General features: G+C 41.1%; 4 protein-coding genes across 11 annotated transcripts; 2 read left to right on the top strand and 2 right to left on the bottom strand.

Annotated features, from left to right (window-relative positions):
- On the bottom strand, nt 46–8,026 carry LOC109728407 (nuclear pore complex protein NUP62-like). 6 transcript variants are annotated; one of them, XM_020258802.1, is made up of 9 exons: nt 6,127–8,026; nt 3,426–3,519; nt 3,244–3,322; nt 2,916–3,038; nt 2,364–2,441; nt 1,571–1,674; nt 937–1,024; nt 763–861; nt 46–520 (listed from the first exon to the last, which is right to left on the bottom strand). In XM_020258802.1, exons 1-9 carry the CDS (start codon nt 7,637–7,639, stop codon nt 428–430), a joined length of 2,271 nt encoding a protein of 756 aa, XP_020114391.1. In that variant the 5' UTR covers nt 7,640–8,026; the 3' UTR covers nt 46–427. The 6 variants fall into 6 exon arrangements, 4 of the variants coding, with proteins under 4 accessions (XP_020114391.1, XP_020114392.1, XP_020114393.1 ...); XM_020258803.1 differs by lacking the exon at nt 2,364–2,441; XR_002220960.1 differs by lacking the exons at nt 46–520; nt 763–861; nt 937–1,024 and adding exons at nt 1,915–2,025; nt 2,103–2,161.
- LOC109728315 lies at nt 8,192–9,841 on the top strand. The gene is made up of 5 exons (XM_020258693.1): nt 8,192–8,433; nt 8,607–8,649; nt 8,754–8,934; nt 9,097–9,105; nt 9,338–9,841. Exons 1-5 carry the CDS (start codon nt 8,215–8,217, stop codon nt 9,723–9,725), a joined length of 840 nt encoding a protein of 279 aa, XP_020114282.1. The 5' UTR covers nt 8,192–8,214; the 3' UTR covers nt 9,726–9,841.
- LOC109728408 (zinc finger CCCH domain-containing protein 25-like) lies at nt 9,853–14,479 on the bottom strand. Of its 3 annotated transcripts, XR_002220963.1 has the most exons (6): nt 14,231–14,479; nt 13,148–13,257; nt 12,857–13,044; nt 11,823–12,403; nt 10,799–11,123; nt 9,853–9,980 (listed from the first exon to the last, which is right to left on the bottom strand). XR_002220963.1 is itself a non-coding variant. In XM_020258806.1 (4 exons), exons 1-4 carry the CDS (start codon nt 14,401–14,403, stop codon nt 11,999–12,001), a joined length of 876 nt encoding a protein of 291 aa, XP_020114395.1. In that variant the 5' UTR covers nt 14,404–14,479; the 3' UTR covers nt 11,621–11,998. The 3 variants fall into 3 exon arrangements, 1 of the variants encoding a protein (XP_020114395.1); XR_002220962.1 differs by lacking the exon at nt 9,853–9,980 and having other exon boundaries at nt 10,710–11,123; XM_020258806.1 differs by lacking the exons at nt 9,853–9,980; nt 10,799–11,123 and having other exon boundaries at nt 11,621–12,403.
- LOC109728312 (O-acyltransferase WSD1-like) lies at nt 15,822–16,625 on the top strand (the record flags this gene model as incomplete). The annotated part of the gene is made up of 3 exons (XM_020258692.1): nt 15,822–16,184; nt 16,279–16,392; nt 16,535–16,625. Coding segments are annotated over 3 exons (558 nt in total), but the record flags the coding sequence as incomplete, so codon positions are not given.

The raw sequence follows: 17,976 nt of genomic DNA, 5'->3' as shown, positions 1-17,976 counted from the left end.
TTGAAGAAATTCATTTTTAAGAATAAATAAAAAAAAGGAAGGAAATTTCTCTGCAATGAGACCTCCACAATCAAAATCGGTCCAATTCAGTAGTTGTAAGGTACACAAAGTGTTTTCACAAGCCAGCTTATTACAGCAGCATATATCAAGTGTCTGTATGCCACAACTACAACGCTAGTCAGAGACTAGTACATGACATGAAAGCAAAGTGAGAGCAATCTGTTGAGGTTACTCAGTCAGGTGGAAAGGGAATTTTCTTACACCTCTAGACACCATTTTCACACACCCCAAAAGTGCAAGGGGATCTCTCTAGTCATGACATGAAAGCAAAATGAAAGCAACCTGATATGGGTACTCGGTGGAAGTAGAAAGGGAAATTTCTTACCTCCAAGACACCGTTACCACACCCCAAAAGTGCAAGGGGATGTCACTTCAACCATAATCCTCGGCCAGTCGAATCTCGTTCAAGGGCAGCACCATGGTTGGCCAGCTTCTGTATCCTACCGGAGAATTCATTTGCCTGGCAAAGAAAATAAAAATTAAGCACTCAAAAGAGAATCTCACTACCACAGCACTAAATGAAGTACCGAACAATGACAATCTCTAAGAGCAAGATACATACTATGGAAATAGGACAAAGTTTCTTTGGATTATTTAGCATGCATTGTGCAACTATGCCAACTAATAAGTTATAACCACTGAAAACCTTAAAAAATTTGGAAAATCAGCAAAAAAAACCCTCGGGCTAGGACTATGGCTAACCTTTTCGTCTATCCACATTAGGGACCTTAGCTGATTGTTGAGTATCCGAACAGCAACATCAAAAGGTGACAGACCATCAGCAGCATCTAGGTCAGCACCCTAAAAAGAGAAGCTAGAGTAAGAATTTGGACCTTAACAGAAAAGAAACAACTTAAAAATATCTCAAAACTATACCTGAGTGGCATTCAATGTTTGAATAATTGATTTCACTTGTTCGGTCATATGTTGCAATTCTCTCTCAACAAATTCTGCTTGTTCATACCTGACCGTACAGAAAAAGGGTTATCGGTATCTAAAACAAGCAGTTATTAGATGTCACCTGCAACTGGCATTCAGATCTGCATAAGGTTTAGCGCAAAAGAATGGCATGCAATCTGTTACTGTACAATCATAAGAAATAAGAGAATGAATCTAAGTAGACAATGAAGAAATGAGTGGTTCTGACTTTCTGGAAACAAGAAGTCATGAAGGGAAGAAACTATCCAGTAACAGACAACATATATGTCCATTTTGTAAGTTACTTGTTACTGGCTGGACCAAACTGAAACCCTTACAATAAATTAGAACCTAAAAGAATGAAACTAACTTAAAGAATACATCAATCCTAATATAAGAAGGGGTCAAAGACGATGTTCATATGATTCGGATTCCTGATTTTCAGTTGGAAAATATTGGAGTAGGAGTACAAGCTTGAAATAATTGGATGGCGAAGAATGTGCCATGAGAACTAACATGGAATCGCTTGCAAAAGTAAAGCTGAAAGCCTGAAATAATTGGATGAAGAAGAAAATATGCAATAAGAACTTACATTGAATCTCTCGCAAAAGCAGCATCATCTTCAAGAAGCAATGCACGTTCATCCTGGAATGTACGTTCAGCTTCTTCTTCCATACTCTGCAGTGCCTTATCAACCTAGAGGCGAAAATAAGTTAGTGAAAATGGCACATAACTAACCAAAAGAAAACTAAACATCATAAAAAGAAGTTGATTCTGAAGATGAAACTCAAGAAACTAGCTAAGCATTTCAGAGAAAGGGCAAATAATTAAAGCATTTATAACTAAAAAGAACTGTTAGGACATCAACTGAAGCAAATACCAACCTAAACATCATAAAAATCCTAGATACGTCTTACTAGCGGAGAAAAATCATACTTCCATTTTTTGAGACATCTCATGTAAGAGGCCAATGGCTTACAAGGGCAAATAGTGGCTATAGAATGCTTGGTGCCAGATTAAGACCTAGGATGATAGAAGGGAAGAGAACTGGGAGACAAAATCAGATAAGCTTAAGACATCATTAAGGAGAATTAAGAAAGTAAAAATAGATCCAGTGAAACTACTTGAGAGAAAGAGTAGATGACCTTCCATTTCCAACAATTATCTGCACATGACAAAACAGCTGAAGCAAGCATAAGCAACAAAAAAGTAGGTAAATCATCAATCACAAGATCCACAACTCATTAAGCCATGTAGATTTAATAATGAGATGAACTGTAATAAGGAAAAGATATTGATGTAACATTCTGGAATTCCAAAGAAAGCTAAAAGAAATGGTATAGGTTTTAGCTACAGCATTCTATAGAACTAAGTTTCACGAGAACCTCTTTCTGATGAGTTTCGATCAGCTCAAGTTGTCGCTCCAAGCTATTTTGTGTCTCGACAACTTTTGCCACCTCAGCCTTCAAACAAGTAGCAAGCTTAATATCAACCCTTGATCTCCAATATCAAGAAAAGCAACATTTACTATACTGTTATAGGAAGTCCATGCATGAATTTATAAGCTTAATTATAGATTGTGATACATTCAATACGCACTCAAAAAAGAGACATTTTTTGTTTTCTAATTTTTTATGTTAATATATATATTGATCCTGCAAATCCTGGTCCAAACTATAGACAAATACTTAGGGGGTGTTTGGCACTGCTTCTGAAAAGTGATTCTGAACTCAGAAGTGATACTCTGCCCTACTAAATAACTTCTAGTTATGCTTATTTTACACAATAGCTCATATAACATGTCAACCAATATCTCACAGAAATATTTACTGATCTATAATGATAGTACAGTCAGAGACAATATTGCTATGACAAACTGATAAAGGAAAAAGTACTGCAATGATAAGAGATTTTTCTAACTAAAAAACTTTACCCACCTCAAGCCTGATTAGGACATTCCGATTTTGTAGAATCCTCCTGTCCCATTCAGCTATTGCGGTAGCTTGTTTTCGGAACTTTGTAGTGCGCTCTTGTAGCTCATTGTTCCAATCCCTAATAATCTGCCATCATCAAGCAAACGAAGAGGACAGAGAAGTTGGGAACATCAAGAACAAAATAAAATTCAGTACGACTCTGCAAAATAAAACGTTATCTGGTCAACTGAACAACACGAGAAGAAATTCAGGAGAACAATAGGACAGACATAAAGTCTAGCACAACAATCCAAAAAGCATACTTCTGCTATCAATATAGTAAAGAGAGTACCTCCTCGACAACTTTTCCAGCAATCTCTGATGGGAGTTTTGGAGCTTGGGATGTTGTTGAAGTTGTTGATGTTGTAGGTCTAGCGTACATCAAGGGCATCAATATCATAATATTGCAGACAATCAGCTAAATGTCTTAAATCAGAATGGGACTCTAAAGCTGTCAATCCAAATTACACTAACCCGCTACTACCACTGAATGTAACAGCTGAAGACGATGACTGATTTGTCATGGCACTAGAACCGGGCACACCTGCAGACGCTGAAGATGAAACACCTGAGAAGAAACATTCTCATGAGAAAAATAAATGACATTAAACGGATGCATAGAGATGAAAATCCTCGCAAAATTGAGACTATATAGCAATACTCAATAGATGCTAAATAGAGGATGAAACAAAAACTTGGAAAAGTAAGATCTATTACATAAAACTATTTATGGTGTCACCAGGTTTGTTACAGGTAACAAGGCAAGTACTAGCAACAATTTCTTAAGGTACAATGTAAGCACTGGGAGCAGCCACTTCAGGCTAATCAGGATACTGCCACAAAATCACCCTTCCAGGACCTAATTTTAGTGCGCCACAAAACCCTTAGTTATCTCTATACAATTTATTTACTTGTCCCCTCTCATGTTCTCTTTTGGAATCATTTTTATTTTCGTCTTAGGCATCCTACTGATATCACTAGCCGGTGGGCCAGCTTCCCTAGTCCAAAAATCACATAGGAATACAACAATCATCAACATATTTCAGAAGTTACAACCATTGTTGGAAAGTTGATTTTGTTTTCTCCTTGACCAGGACAAAACATTTCAGTGGTTCTTCCAGAAGCTTTTTAATGATTTCTAATAAGAAAACCTTCCTAAATGGAAGAAGTAAAAAAAGTAGAAATAGCAAACTTTTGGAAAAGAAGTCAAAGAGATTTGGAGTTAATATAAGTTATGCTACAACATACAAACAAATGGTGGTTATGCTATATCACAAATTTAATTTGATTTATATATAATATGGGTGAAGATTTACGGAAAGATACTAAAATACAAAAAAAAAACTTCAAGCATGATGATAATAATAATATATACCACATTGTATAAAGAAATTATAAACTGTCAACATAACACCAACTAAAAGTTTTCAAAGTATATTGTTTAAACTGATGAAAACTAATAAATCAAGGCAGTGATTACCTAAATTTCAATAGTATAGAGTAGAAATGTAGAATGAAATATAAATTGTGAGAGAATCAGCATGATGTTGGATAGAATGAGATATACATAATGAAGTGTAAAGTCCATTGAATATATCTAATTTCGAAGCTCAAGTATTAATTCATATTTAGCAATGTTGGCCAAGACCAATCAAAATACGACAGTTCTAGTTGAAACTAACAATAACATTGAAGCCAGTGAAACCTGAATAAACTCGCCAAAACCAATTCAAAATTGTCAATACCACCCAAGTTTTGACTACAATTATCTAGTATATCTAAGACATTATAGTATATGTGGGACTATTTTTTAGTATGCATGTATAACAGGAAAAAGGCCATTCACCACCTTGCATGGCATGATGCATCAACATACCGTATTCATACATTCATACTATTAGAAATTATAAATATTGTTTATTCCACAAGCGAACAAAATGTACGAATCTCACATTCCTAGGAACCCATCATTCCTGGAACATTTTCATCTTTTCTCAAATCAACAGGGATTTGAGATTGCCATGAACTATAGAACAGAAATCCATAGATATCTCTTAGAAAAGGGCCCTCATACCTCTAAATACTTAAAGAAGACAAAAAGGGCCAAGGAGAAATGACAAAAGAAACGAGACAGATGCACAAGATCCACATTAAGAATAACAGAAATGAAACAGCTTTTGGCCATCTTATGGCATATAATAAATGTTAAGAGGCGCACCTTGACTTCAGTTAGGAGGTTCACATTGTCACTAATGTTACATTACATTTAACAAGTATTATCTCCATGCTGAGAAAGTGATAAGTGCAATTACAACAAAACAATAGATTAACACTAAAAGAGAAGCAGATTAAAATCAGATTGACAGCATCCTCTTTGTTTTCTCAAAGTCATAACCAACTCATATTTTTAGAATATAAAATCTGATCTTTTGTGTAGGATCATCCTAAGCCTAATAATTAAAAAAAAAACCTCTTTGACAATAATTCCAAGCATATAAGATGTGATTCTTTTATGGAGCCACAAGCCAAAATTCACCATTCTGATATTGCAACTTTCCTGTGTTTTCATCAAAGCAGAATTCAAAGTGTCTAGAAGACCTGTAAAGTACGTAAATCAATGATTTGAGGTAAACATCCAGATTGGGGATCTAAACAAATGCCGTTATCTAAGTGGTAGAAAAATCTTGGGTGGGGGAAACTTGCATTATATGAAGCGTATTCATATTCTAGAGTTGCATCTCGATCATCCTTACCAACTGTGGGAGGCTAAAGGCCAAACCACATAGGTTGATGAGCTGTTAATTTCTCTTGCTATTTCTCCACAATTGTTTAGTTTTGCATTCTACTAGCCCATAAAGCAGAGAGGCACAGATTTGCAGCATCTAGAATGGACATTTCCATTCTGATTATGGGCTTACCTATTCTGTTTTACCTGTCTATATACATTAACTCGAAGAATAACATTGACGCATCCTAAAAGTTTAGACTATGCCAAAAGACACAAATTAACAGCAACATATAGCTTCTTATCAGTACATAATTAGATTACAGGTCCACAAGGAAAAAAATGAGAAACAAATTAAAAGAAAAGGGAGCAAAAGAAGTAATCAGAAAAAGACTAAATCATATCAAACTCAAATAAGTCATAGTAGAAGAGCAGACTTGAATAACAGACCAAACAATGGTGCAGCCTGTGTAGAGTGTGTCGTTGCAGAAGTTGAGGCTGCCGCAGAGGTTGATGCACCAAAAGCTGGAAAAGAAGTGGCTCCAGCTGTAGCTGCCACAGTCGCAGCTACTGAGGTGGAGACGGCAGTGGTAGTCGTGGGGGTGGTGGTGGGTACCGCAGATGTTGATGATGACAACGGCAGAGCAAAGCCAGGAGCTGAGGAAGCAGAGGAAGCTGCAGACGGCAGCGCTTGTGACGAGAATAGTGCAGGAGGGGTCGTCATTGCAGTGGAAGCAGCAGAGCTTGCAGTTGGTGCTGAAGAAGGATTGAACGAGAAGGCAAACGGTTTTGCAGCTGCAGTACCCGAGAAGGGTGCTGCTGTAGAGGCCGTGGTCGCAGCAGCAGAAGCTGCACTGCCTGAGGTGAAGGAAGGCTGAGAAGCAGAAGATGCTGGCGTCATCCCAAAAGAAAAAGGAGATGAGGAGGAGGGGGAGGAGGCAGAGAAAGCAGCAGTCATGACGGGCGCCGATGAACCTGTCCCAGCTGCTGGCGCAGTGCCGGAAGCACTCTTGGAGAAGGATAGACCGGCTCCAGAAGAGAAGGAAGGAGACGAAGCAGAAGGCAAAGGAGAGGCAGAGGAAGCAGAAGGGAGTAAGGATGAGAATGACGGGGTCGACATTGTCAAAGAAGGAGCAGCTGGAGATGGAGAAAAGGAAGGGAAGGACGGGGCACTTGTTGCAGCGGCTGACGAGGACGAGGACGAGGACGAGGACGAGGCGGAGGCGGCGACGGAGGTACCGAACGGTGGTGATGCAGAGAAAGATGGTGCTGCAGCCGCTGAAGAAGCCGAAGTCGTTGCCCCAAACAGTGTCGAAGAACTAGAGGTCGAGGACCCAAATCCAAAGAATGCAGGAGAGGAGGATGATCCGAAGAGAGGGGGAGCGGTAGATGGTAAGGAGGAAGCGGGGGAGGAGGTATTTGTGGTGGCGGCGGCGGCGGTGTTGAAAGAGAAAGCGGACCCGAACCCGAGGGAGGCTGAGGACGAGCCGGAGAAAGAAGTAGCCGGAGCTGACGAAGAGGCAGAGGCGGCGGATGATGAGAAGCCGATGGGCAAAGAGAAGGAGAAGGGCTTGGAAGCCGAGGACGAAGCAGTGGATCCGGAGAAGAGATTAGCCGCGGTCGCAGCTGATGAGGCCGATGAGCCAAAAGCGGAAGGGTAGGAGGAAGAGGAGGAGGAGGAGGTTCCAAAGGAGAAGCCAGCGGCGGGGGCGGAGGTAAAGGACGCGCCGGAAAGGGCGGAGGATGGCTGAGAGGGAGTGGATCCGAAGGACAAGAGCTGAGACGAAGCGGAGGAGGAGGAGGAGGAGGAGGAGGAGGAGGAGGAGAAAGGGGAAGGGGAGAAAGAGGATTGAGTTTGGGTCAAGGAGAAGCCCGGGAACATGGAGGAGGAAGAGAAGGGCGACGAAGAGAAGGGCGACGACGAGGTCGAGGTGGAGAAGTTAAACGAGGAGGACGACGCCATGGCTGAGCCCTCTCTCGCTCTCTATTTCGAACTTGTGCCGCTCCTCGAGTGCTTGAATGGGGTTTTAACGGAGCAGCGGACGGGGGCGAGGAATCGTGCGAGTGCGATACAATTTTGGGGAATTCCAATGTTTTAAAAATCAAATCTTTAATATTTAGATGTAAATGTAAATGGCAGAATCGGTGAGTGGGCCCAAATGGAGCCCAAGTGCCCAAATTCATCACTGGGCTAAATTGCTTTGATCCCGAAAGATAGCAAGCAAGAGGCCCAAGTTATCACTCACGCCGTCCAGGTCCTCCAACAAAAGCCCGTGCTTTAGCCGTTAGACTGGTCGGAGGATCCCGCGGAACGCCAACCGTGAAGCCCCACACGTGTCACCACCGTCATCTCCCAACTCCTGCAGGACCTCGTCTGCTCCCCAGCACCGTGGTCCAAAATATCACCAATAGTAGTTACAGGCAAACACAAATCCGCAGCTTTCGAAAGAACAAAGAAATAAAATTAAAAAAAAAAAAAACTAGTAGGCGTCTCGATCGTCCCAAGCAACTGTGCTTGCCGTGAGCGTGGACTGATCGATGGATGCATTGGCAAAAAGGCTGTTCTGCTATTCCAAGGGGTTGCCGCTCATGGAGACCGCCATAAGAACTACCACCACTCCAACTGCCTTGCCCTTCCCCACGCCTCGTGTTCGTCTCTATCCTTTCGAGAAGGTTACCGGGGGCTATCTCTTCTTTTCCCAGAAGACGAGACCCATTCGATCATCCATGTCTCCACCCTCGGCGGCAGCTGCACAGGTCATGTTGTCTCTTTTATCACTTCCTCTTTCCTCGTCCCCAGTTAAATTACTCGCCTAAGATGAGAGAGCACGCAATCTAGAGCAGTTCGAACATCGCTGTATCATACTAGTTTCAACCATAGGGAATTAGATTTACCTCCAAGTTTAAATGAAGTTAATTGATTGACGCAGGATGACGTGGCGCACATCACCGCCTCTCTAACTCTAGCGGAAGGTAATCCTCCGCATAATATTCATTGTTAGACTTTTGTAAGGCCTTTTATGTCTACCACTGATCTCTGCTTGTTTCTGTTGCACGCATATCTATCTTAATTTCAGCAAACACAGTGCGTGTCAAATTTGTTCTGCAGAAGGAATGCTTCTTTCTTCTTGTAGGGGATGATCCGGCATTTGGGCTTTGGGACCCGTCCGAAGGAATTTCCTTGGAATGGTCTGATGGCCATGTCTGGACAGTTGATGTGGTGAGACGAAGGACAATATTACTACTCTCAACCCTTTAGAAACCGCTTAAACTTGTATTTAAGATAATCAGATTCTATTTTAAGAAAATCAGACCATCGAAAAACTAAAACGCCTAAGGTTTCATCCCAATCAATAGGAAGCTTGTGATCCACAGCAAAACAACTGAGTTTTTCAATAGACTTGCCTGAAACTTGCATAGTTTAATGAGGTAAACTTGTGATCTCGATGACATAATATTTCAAACTTCAAGCTCAAAAAATTCTCCTCCCTCTTGCCCGTTCACGGCAGTATGTAACCAACTTTGTGCCAAATTCCTAGCAGTCGCCCCTGATGGAACACAATTGTGTTCCAACTGAATTATGCAGAGGATGGTTTCCAAAAATAGTCAAAAATACCACCAATAAGACATGTTGATTGATTTTCAACATTCTTTACTAAAGAACGAACATCATCATCTTATTGTTGAAACGCAGGATTTACCCGTTAAAAAAGTCAATTCAGTTCAAATTTGTACTCCAAGGTTTCTCAGGGTCCGTGGATTGGCAGCCTGGCCCCAACAGAACCTTACAGATATGGGAAACTACGAAGTCCATTGTTGTCTCCGAAGACTGGTACAATGCAGAGAATCAGAACATATGTATAGAACAACCACTCAACATTCACGTGAATGAAATAATCCCCGATATAGTAAGCAGTGGCACAGTTGTATTGGATAACGTAAACAAGTTGATGGAAGGCATGAATGATGAGAAGAGGCTGAATGATGGGGGAGATCGGGTCCTGATCCCAGGCTTGGTTCCTTTTCCTGTCTCAGGGGGGTGCTTCTGAGCTTCCAAAGGAAGCTGTAGTAGATGAAGCTAAGGACTGCAATCCATCACAGGTTGTTGTTTGATGAAATGGCAAATGCAATATTTCCACTTATAGCAATAAACTCATCTTAGCTCTCTCCATCTATATGCTGATATGGGAGCTGCAGAAGCTGTCTTCTGTTCCAATCTCTGCTGCTAATAAATATGATGCATCTTTTATCCAAAAACAAAAAATTGTTGGTTTCTGGAGAATGAGATGAATGGTGCAGTGCCCCTGAATGCAAAACAAATGATGCGGCTATAATCTCATATAGCTAGGCAAAAGTAACAGCTTTGTCAAGCTAAGTATATGCAACAATAAAATGTAGGAAACATAGTTCTATGTTATTATTAGCGCTCTTGATATATACTTCACAATGGTAAAAGAAAGTTGCACCGATGCCATTGTCTAATAAAACCTTCAATCAAGTACTGTCTGACTGTCTATCTCCAACCAACAGTGCATTCCAAAGAAAGAAAGAACAATATATAATGGTGTACCGGAAATCTATGAGAGCTTCCTTTTAAATAGCGTAATGACAAATGCAGAAAGAGACTGGCAATATATATGCATAAAATCTAAGTAAACCTAGTTCTTTCAGAGGCACTTCATCCTATATCTTCTTCAAAAGAGTACTGCAATATGTACACGATGAATGCTATAGCTGGAAGTGCATATTATGCACAGTTGGCTTTTTCACAACAGAACTGCCATAAATGGTGACCGTCATTAGGCTCTCCTATATTTATTCATGATGCAGAATAAATGTGCTGCTGGTTTCAGTTCGTTGTCAACTCCAATTTCAGCCAATAAGGGCATTGCTATTTGCTTTGTTAAGAGTTAAAACATGACAAACAGGGGTAGTGACCACTTATTTGTCTAGAGCAGAGATAAGAAACATGTAGCACTACAAACTTGACTAGATACGCACGTTTGGCCAAAATAATATAACATCTGCTTCGCTAATGAAGAGGTGTGTATACTTCCATTGAAAAAGAATATACACATCAGAACAATTTGGTAACAACTCATAAATTCACTTTATACTTTACCCAAGGGAATCGACGAATCATAATATCTGGTGCATCAGATAAAATCGCAAGAGAAACATTTCATGCTCTTTTGTGTGCTCATGCATTTTAGAGAAAACCGAAATCTGCTCAAAGATGAAAGTCGATGAGCACTCCTCACTTCTGCGAAGGACTAACTGGAAGCATCAGTATCATGTTCAAAAATCTCTTATGTACTCAAAAGGCAATGACATAAAGAGGTTAATGAGTAGCATGGAAATGTATACGACCACGCAGCATAGAGGGCCTGTAAACCATTTTTCTAGATTCTGATAAATCACCTGGTTCCTCGGTCCAACAAGCTATCCTGAGAAGTTGATATTATAATGTATAAATATTTAACAATAGCAAAAAGCTGAATTCATAGGTTGTAATCACAAAAGAAAAAATAAATACTCGCACAAGTTATAACCAGATAATTTGTTCCAACATCCAAGTAGGTCTATTTGCTGCAATGGAATAATTGAACCAGCAATAGCATGCGGGTTAAGAGAATGATTGGGGAAGGAAGAGTCAGTCATTAGGGAAGAAATAGATCACTGGAGAGCCATTAGAAGAGAAGTAAATCACCAGAGAATCATTAGAAGTAAATCACCAGAGAATCCAGAGAGTAAATCACCAGAGAATCATTAAAAGTGAAGAAATAGATCAGGGAATGTATTATGCAATTAAATCATATCTGCCAGCACCTTGCAACGCACTAAAAGGGAGCTCATGGATTGTCATCACAAAAGAGAATCCTTATATTGAACAAGCCATCATGGGATAGCTTGTTCTGATGTCCAAATAGGCAACTTACTGTAATTAAATAGAAACGACAACTCAACATTTATTACTTTGCAGATTGATATTCGATCCATATGAAAACATTGTGATAACATTTTAATGGCATCTAATTGAGAGAGTGGTAGATAACAAATGGAAAGAGCTATTAGGACTGGAATAGGATAAAGAAGCCGAAAGGACTAAAGAGATAAAGTGGCTATTAAAATATTGCTAAAATTACCAGAATATTTTTAGTTTGCTTTGTAGAATTTATCCCAGTCTACAGAATGCATTTGGTTGTAAAGCCCAGATCAGCAAATTTAACCTCACAATAGCTTCTCAGTCTTTCTAAGAGTTTACCAGGAGCAATAGAGAGACTCAAAACACAGACAACATCCTTTGATTACTCCATCTGCTTTATCTTTCTGTCCTCCTCCTCTGATGCTCATCATCTTCCATTTTGTGATAGCGAGAAGTAGAATCACCATCGCACGTTGATCGTTTGGCGTATCCATGTTTCAAAAGATCATCCTCTTGATCTCTCTCTAATTTGCGCCTCTCAGAGTGCTCCGCATCATATCTTGATTTTCTTTCATGCCTTGGTCTCTCTGCAATTGTCTCGCGTACCCATTTTGCCTCTGATCTCAAAGGCCGGTCATCTTTATTTGCAGACCTAGATGGTGAATCTTGTTTTTCTCCTCTATGCTGCTGCTTCTGTTCTAAAGCATTATGAAGGGGCTTTTTGTTACCCTTTGGGAGATCATATATGTCATGGTCCCATCTTGCATTATCCTTGGGTCCCCAACCTGTGTTTGCACATCTCTGAATTCACAAAAATAGTAGGCACTGGTTAACATATCTTGAGATAAGAAAAATACATACATACATACATCAGAGATGTATATATGATAAATAAAACATACATACATGCATAAATGAGAGAGAAAGAGAGGAGCTAGAATAATTCTAGAAGTAAAATGGGCTTTACTTCAATCTCATCTCTGAAGGTGGGGAATCTAAATAGACGATCGAAACCATTAAACATGATTTAGGATATTTATATATCTAAGGAATCAAATTTACGACTTCATGACATCTTTACCTTGTGATCAAGTGGCATCAAAATGGTGACACTAAAAGTTTCGCTGCCATATTTTAATAACTTGACTAGATAACCCAATTCATAAAACGTACTACACAATGACCACTTTGTGCCTAATGCAATAATTATACAAAAAGACTTCCAAACATTAATAAGCCTATCTTATTTCACACCTGCTCATCATGAGAAAACTTGCATGAAGCTCCTCGATGGCAATCACCACGTTGGTACGCACGACATACACCTCGAGCCTCTCTCCTCTGTTGCTCTTTCTCTTCATCTTCTTCCTCTTTCTTTTTGTAATTACTAACATGATCAACTCTTACAATTCGACCAAGAATTTTAGCCCCATTTAGATTATCTACAACAAATGGACAGATCATATATAACAGTTGATTGATTTTAGTACAAAAAGTAACAGGGTATTGAGTGAACCAGCAAAAAGTACATGCAAAGCAGCTCACCTACAGCAAGAATTGTACTCCTTTGGTCCTCATATGCAAGGAAAGCAAATCCTTTTGACTTTCCAGTACTCTTATCCCTAACAAGATTAACATCAACGATCTCCCCATATCTGAAAATTCCACAACACCAAACATGCTTTCAGTTGATAATAACAGAATGTCATAAGCGAAAGTAGGAGAACAGAGATATGGAAAACAACGTAAATTTGATATTATCATTAGTGACATTATCATGTGAGAAAGTAGGAGAACTAGTCAACAAGTAGACACATTTCTTTAATCATTCCTTTCAAGCAAACACAAATGCAAATAATGTAATGGTGGATGCAAACATTAATTTAGTCATTATAAGTTACAAGCTTGGCATTTGAAACCCGTAAGGTAGACTTTGTCCATCGTCAAATAGATCCATCCACATGTTGTTGGCTCTTTCTTGCCAGGATTGTATCACCTCCAACTAATGCTTGTTCCTCAAAAGTACAAAGGAAGTTACTTGAAATTCCCAAAGAAAACATTTTGTCGGCCTTACACGGATTAAACCAGGGTTTTGGTGCAAACTTCATACTAGATATATTAGTTACATATGCATTGGTTGATTGTAGGAACAAGCAGATCTATCTTTCTTTTCTTCTTCTTCTTCCTCTTCTTTTTTTCCCCAGAAAGAGATCTTGTCTGAAACACGAACTTACAAACAGAAACGACAGCAAGGTAAGTGTCAGAAGTAAAACAGGGAGCACTGGAGCAGGCGTTCAAGTTCTCCGATACTGCAAAAGATATTGGTAGAGATGGGTGGTTGTTCTAAACTCACACTTCATCAGATTTTTCTTCTTCTTCTTCTTCTTCTTCTTCTTAAACTTATTTGGACTGGGCTGTTTGAAATTTGAATGACAGTATGATGATAAAGAGCATTAGCTGACCTCCTACTGAAATTTGATGCTATCAGAGAGTGCGATCTAACCCGGTAAAACAAACACATAAAGCAGAAGCAATGTAAGTACGTAAAGTGAGTTATGGATGATGAATAGCAAAATTATGTAGGAAGAGGAAAGCAAGTAGGAAGAGAGGAGGGGCGGCATGCATTACTGGGCGAAGACGGCGAGGAGGTCGCCTTCGGTGAGGTCGAAGGGGATGCCGCCGACGAAGATGTAGGCGGAGTCCTTGTACTCGGCATGCCAAGACGCCTCGTCCGATATCCCTAAAGCCGCCTCCCTCGAATTGATCTTCTGCGTCCGCTTCACCAGCGTCAGAGGATTCATCTCTCTCTCTCTCTATCTATCTCTCTCTCTCTCTCTCCGTCCCTTCCGACCAAACAAACTCAATCAGCCTTCAATCTTCCTTTGCAGTGATCGCGGTGAGGGTCGCCCACACTGATAGGGTTGCAACGTGGGCCGTGCTCGGCAGGGACGGTCCACATTACCCGGCCGATTCGAGCCAGAGTCGGTCTGGTCCGACCCGATTATAAATCCAGGCCAGGCCGTGCCCGCCCGTTTTCTCAGAGAAGAAGGCCCGGCCCAGCCCCAGGCCGGGCTCCCAACCATCTTTTGTTATATTTTTTTTAAAAAAAAATTAAGAAAAAAAGACAACTAATTTTTAAATTATACCTTTTTGACTAATAGTTTTTAATTTATACAACTATATCTATTTTTTTTAAAAATATTTTAAAAATTTTACAAGTTTTTTAAAAAACTACAATACTAACAATAAAGTCAACTTTATAATATTATTAATTTTTAGTTCTTGATCAAAATGTTCTCTCTAATAGTTAAATTTTTGAATGTTAGTGAGTACATTGTAGTCATTTTAACCAAAAAGATGCCTTTTCTTTTTGCCCTTTCTTTTAAAAATAAAGCCAATTTGTATAAAAAAATCCACAAATTTTGAGTTTTTGCAAAATTGGGTCGTCTTTTTCGATTTTGTAGATTCGGTTCGAATTTTCAGTAAACTAACTAAAATACCCTTATTACTTTTTCTCTCTCAATTTTTTCTTTCTCTCGTTCATTTTTTTTTCTCTCATCTATTTTTCCTCTCGTTCATTTTTTTTTCTCTCTCCGAAGAAAGCAGTAGAGGCAGAGGCGGAGGAGGAAACGGCCCGCCTCGCCTCTCACCCTCATGCCCTCGCCCTCGCTCGTGCACCCCCCTTCCTCGCCCCTCCAACCTTGGTGAGACCGTGCCGCGACTCTCCTTCTCCACTAGGACACGGTGACGTCGAAGCGTCTCCGACCCTCCTCCACTATCTCCGACGACGACGTTTCTCTCGACCTTCCCTATCCTTCTTGCCCTCTCCTTGTCCTTCCTCCTCCGCTGCCTCCGACGACGATGCTTCTTCGTTGACGCCGATGCTGTGACTGTTGGCGAAGAGGTGTGACCAAAAAAAAATATAGAAAAAGAAAGAAGAAAAAAATAAAGGCCAAAAATTATAAAAAAAGGAAGATGAAGATGAAATTGCACTGTTAAAAAAAATAACATTGTTTAAAAAAATTTACTGTTTTAAATGAAAATTGCACTCTTTAATACAGAAATTACACCCGTTGGGATTAGATTTACACTTTTTAGCACAAAGTTGAATACTTTAGGTAAAATTTACACCATTTCTCTTTCTTTCTTCTTCCTCCAATTTACACCATTTTTTCTTTCTTTTCCTCTTCTTTCCTATTCCTCATTCCTTTCCACTTTTTCCCTCCACCTTATCGTCCCCGACTTCTTGCCGCTCCCCTCCTCCACCGCCACCGCCACCAAGCAGGTGGTGGAGGACTACGTCTCGGCGCTCTCTATCGCCGCCTCCGCCACGGACGCGACCCACCCCCTGTGGGAACTCCACATCCTCAACCTCCCCACCTCCTCCACCGCCGCCTCCGGCGTGCTCCGCGCCCACCACTCCCTCGGCGACGGCGCCTCCCTCACCTCCCTCCTCCTTGCCTATACCCGCCGCGTTGACAACCCCTCCGCCCTCCCCTCCCTCTCGCCTTCACCCTCGCCCTCGCCCTCGCCCTCACCATGGCCGTGGCCGCGGCCTCCTAGGCCTCCTCATCTAGCTCTGGTCCTTGCTTGCCATGGTGTGGCACACCCTCGTCGACGCCGCGCTCTTTGCCGCAACCGCCGCGTTCCTCGCCGACTCGCCCACGCCGCTCAAGGCCCCGCCCTCACCCCCCGAGGACCTCCGCGGCGTCGGGCACCGCTGCAAGCACTTCGTCCACCGCACCACCAGCCTCGACGACGTCAAGCGCGTCAAGAATGCCATGGGCTACGTGAGAGCTCTCCCCTTCCCTCTCCCATCCATCACCCTCTCAATCTAGGGCTTTTACTTTTTACTGCGAATTTTGTTGGTGATCGATGAATGCGTGGCGATTAATCCAAATTTTGATTGATCTCTTCTTTGTTTACTACTAGACCGTGAATAATGTGTTGGTGGGAGTTACATCGACGGGCTTTTATCATTACCTCAGCAGGAAATTTGGAGGGAGAAAGTGAAGAGGAAGGAGGAAGAAGATGAAGAGAAAGAAAATTAGTGTAAATTGGAGGAAGAAAAAGGAAAAGAGAAATCGTGTGAATTTCACCTAAAGAGTGCAACTTTGTGCTAAAAAGTATAAATCATTCCAAAGAGTCTAATTTCTGCCTTAAAGAGTATAATTTTTATTTAAAATACTGCAATTTTTTTTTAAAATAGTGTAATTTTATTTTAACAATATAATTTTATCTTCATCTTCCTTCTATAATTTTTTACCTTAATTTTTTTTTCTTCTTCATTTTTCTATATTTTTTTTTGTCACGCCTCTCCGCCAACGGCCACGGCACCGGCGACAACACCGCTAAGGACCCACCGGCGACAACACCGCTCCAAGGCTGTAGTGCCGTAGCGACCTCCGTGGCGTCGTTGTCGGCGTCGGTGGAGAAGCATCGACGTCGGAGGCAGCGGAGGAGGCGCAAGAGCAAGGAGAAGGAGAGGGCGAGAAGGGCGAGGAAGGGCGAGAAAAGGCGAGAGAGACGTCGTTGTCGAAGACGGTGGAGAAGGGTCGGAGAGGGAAAAAAAAATAGTCGTGATGCAGCCTTGGCGAGGTCAGAGGCAAGGAAGGCTAGGTGTGCGCGAGGGAAGGCAAGGGCATGAGGGTGAGAGGCGAGGCGGGTCGTTTCCTCTTCCGTCTCTGCCTCCGCTGCCTTTTTTGGAGAGAGAAAAAAATGAACGAGAGAAGAAAAAAAAAAAAAAAAAAGAGAAAAGAGAAAAAGTAATAAAGGTATTTTGGTTAGTTTACTGAAAATTCGGACCGAATATGCAAAATCGAAAAAAGGGCCCAGTTTTGCAAAAACTCAAAATTTGTGAATTTTTTATGCAAATTGGCCAAAAAAAAAGAAGGAAAAAAGTGTCTTTTTAAAAAAAATGAAAAAAAACAACAACTTGTCGGATCGTTGGCGCTAACCATTAATTCCAAAAGCTCGAGCTGTTAGAAATACGCAACCAATTCACTTAAAGCGTACAGAAATAGCGCCCACGGGTCTTGATTATGATTCGGCCCACCTGGCCTCACGCCACTTCGAACATGACTCGGCCCAACCCAGCCTCACGTCATTTCGAACATGACTCGGCCCACATGGCCTCCCGCCACAGGGCAGGATGCTGGCCCATTTAAGCCAACACAACTAACCACATATTTCTCAATCCAATGACACTAAAAAACTAATAGCACCAATAGCTGGGTGCTATTGATAATATTCTAATCTAGTTCACATATGTGTGTGTGTATATATATATATATATATACTATAGAGAGAGAGAGAGAGAGCTAGGCTGGAATACTATCGGTAGCACGAAGGCCTCTGTACTACCAAGTTGTTTT

Source organism: Ananas comosus, linkage group 23 (assembly GCF_001540865.1).
Source record: "Ananas comosus cultivar F153 linkage group 23, ASM154086v1, whole genome shotgun sequence".
Lineage (NCBI taxonomy): Eukaryota > Viridiplantae > Streptophyta > Magnoliopsida > Poales > Bromeliaceae > Ananas > Ananas comosus.
The sequence above is the reverse complement of the archived record's forward strand: the minus strand, read 5'-3'. Positions and strand labels throughout refer to the sequence as shown.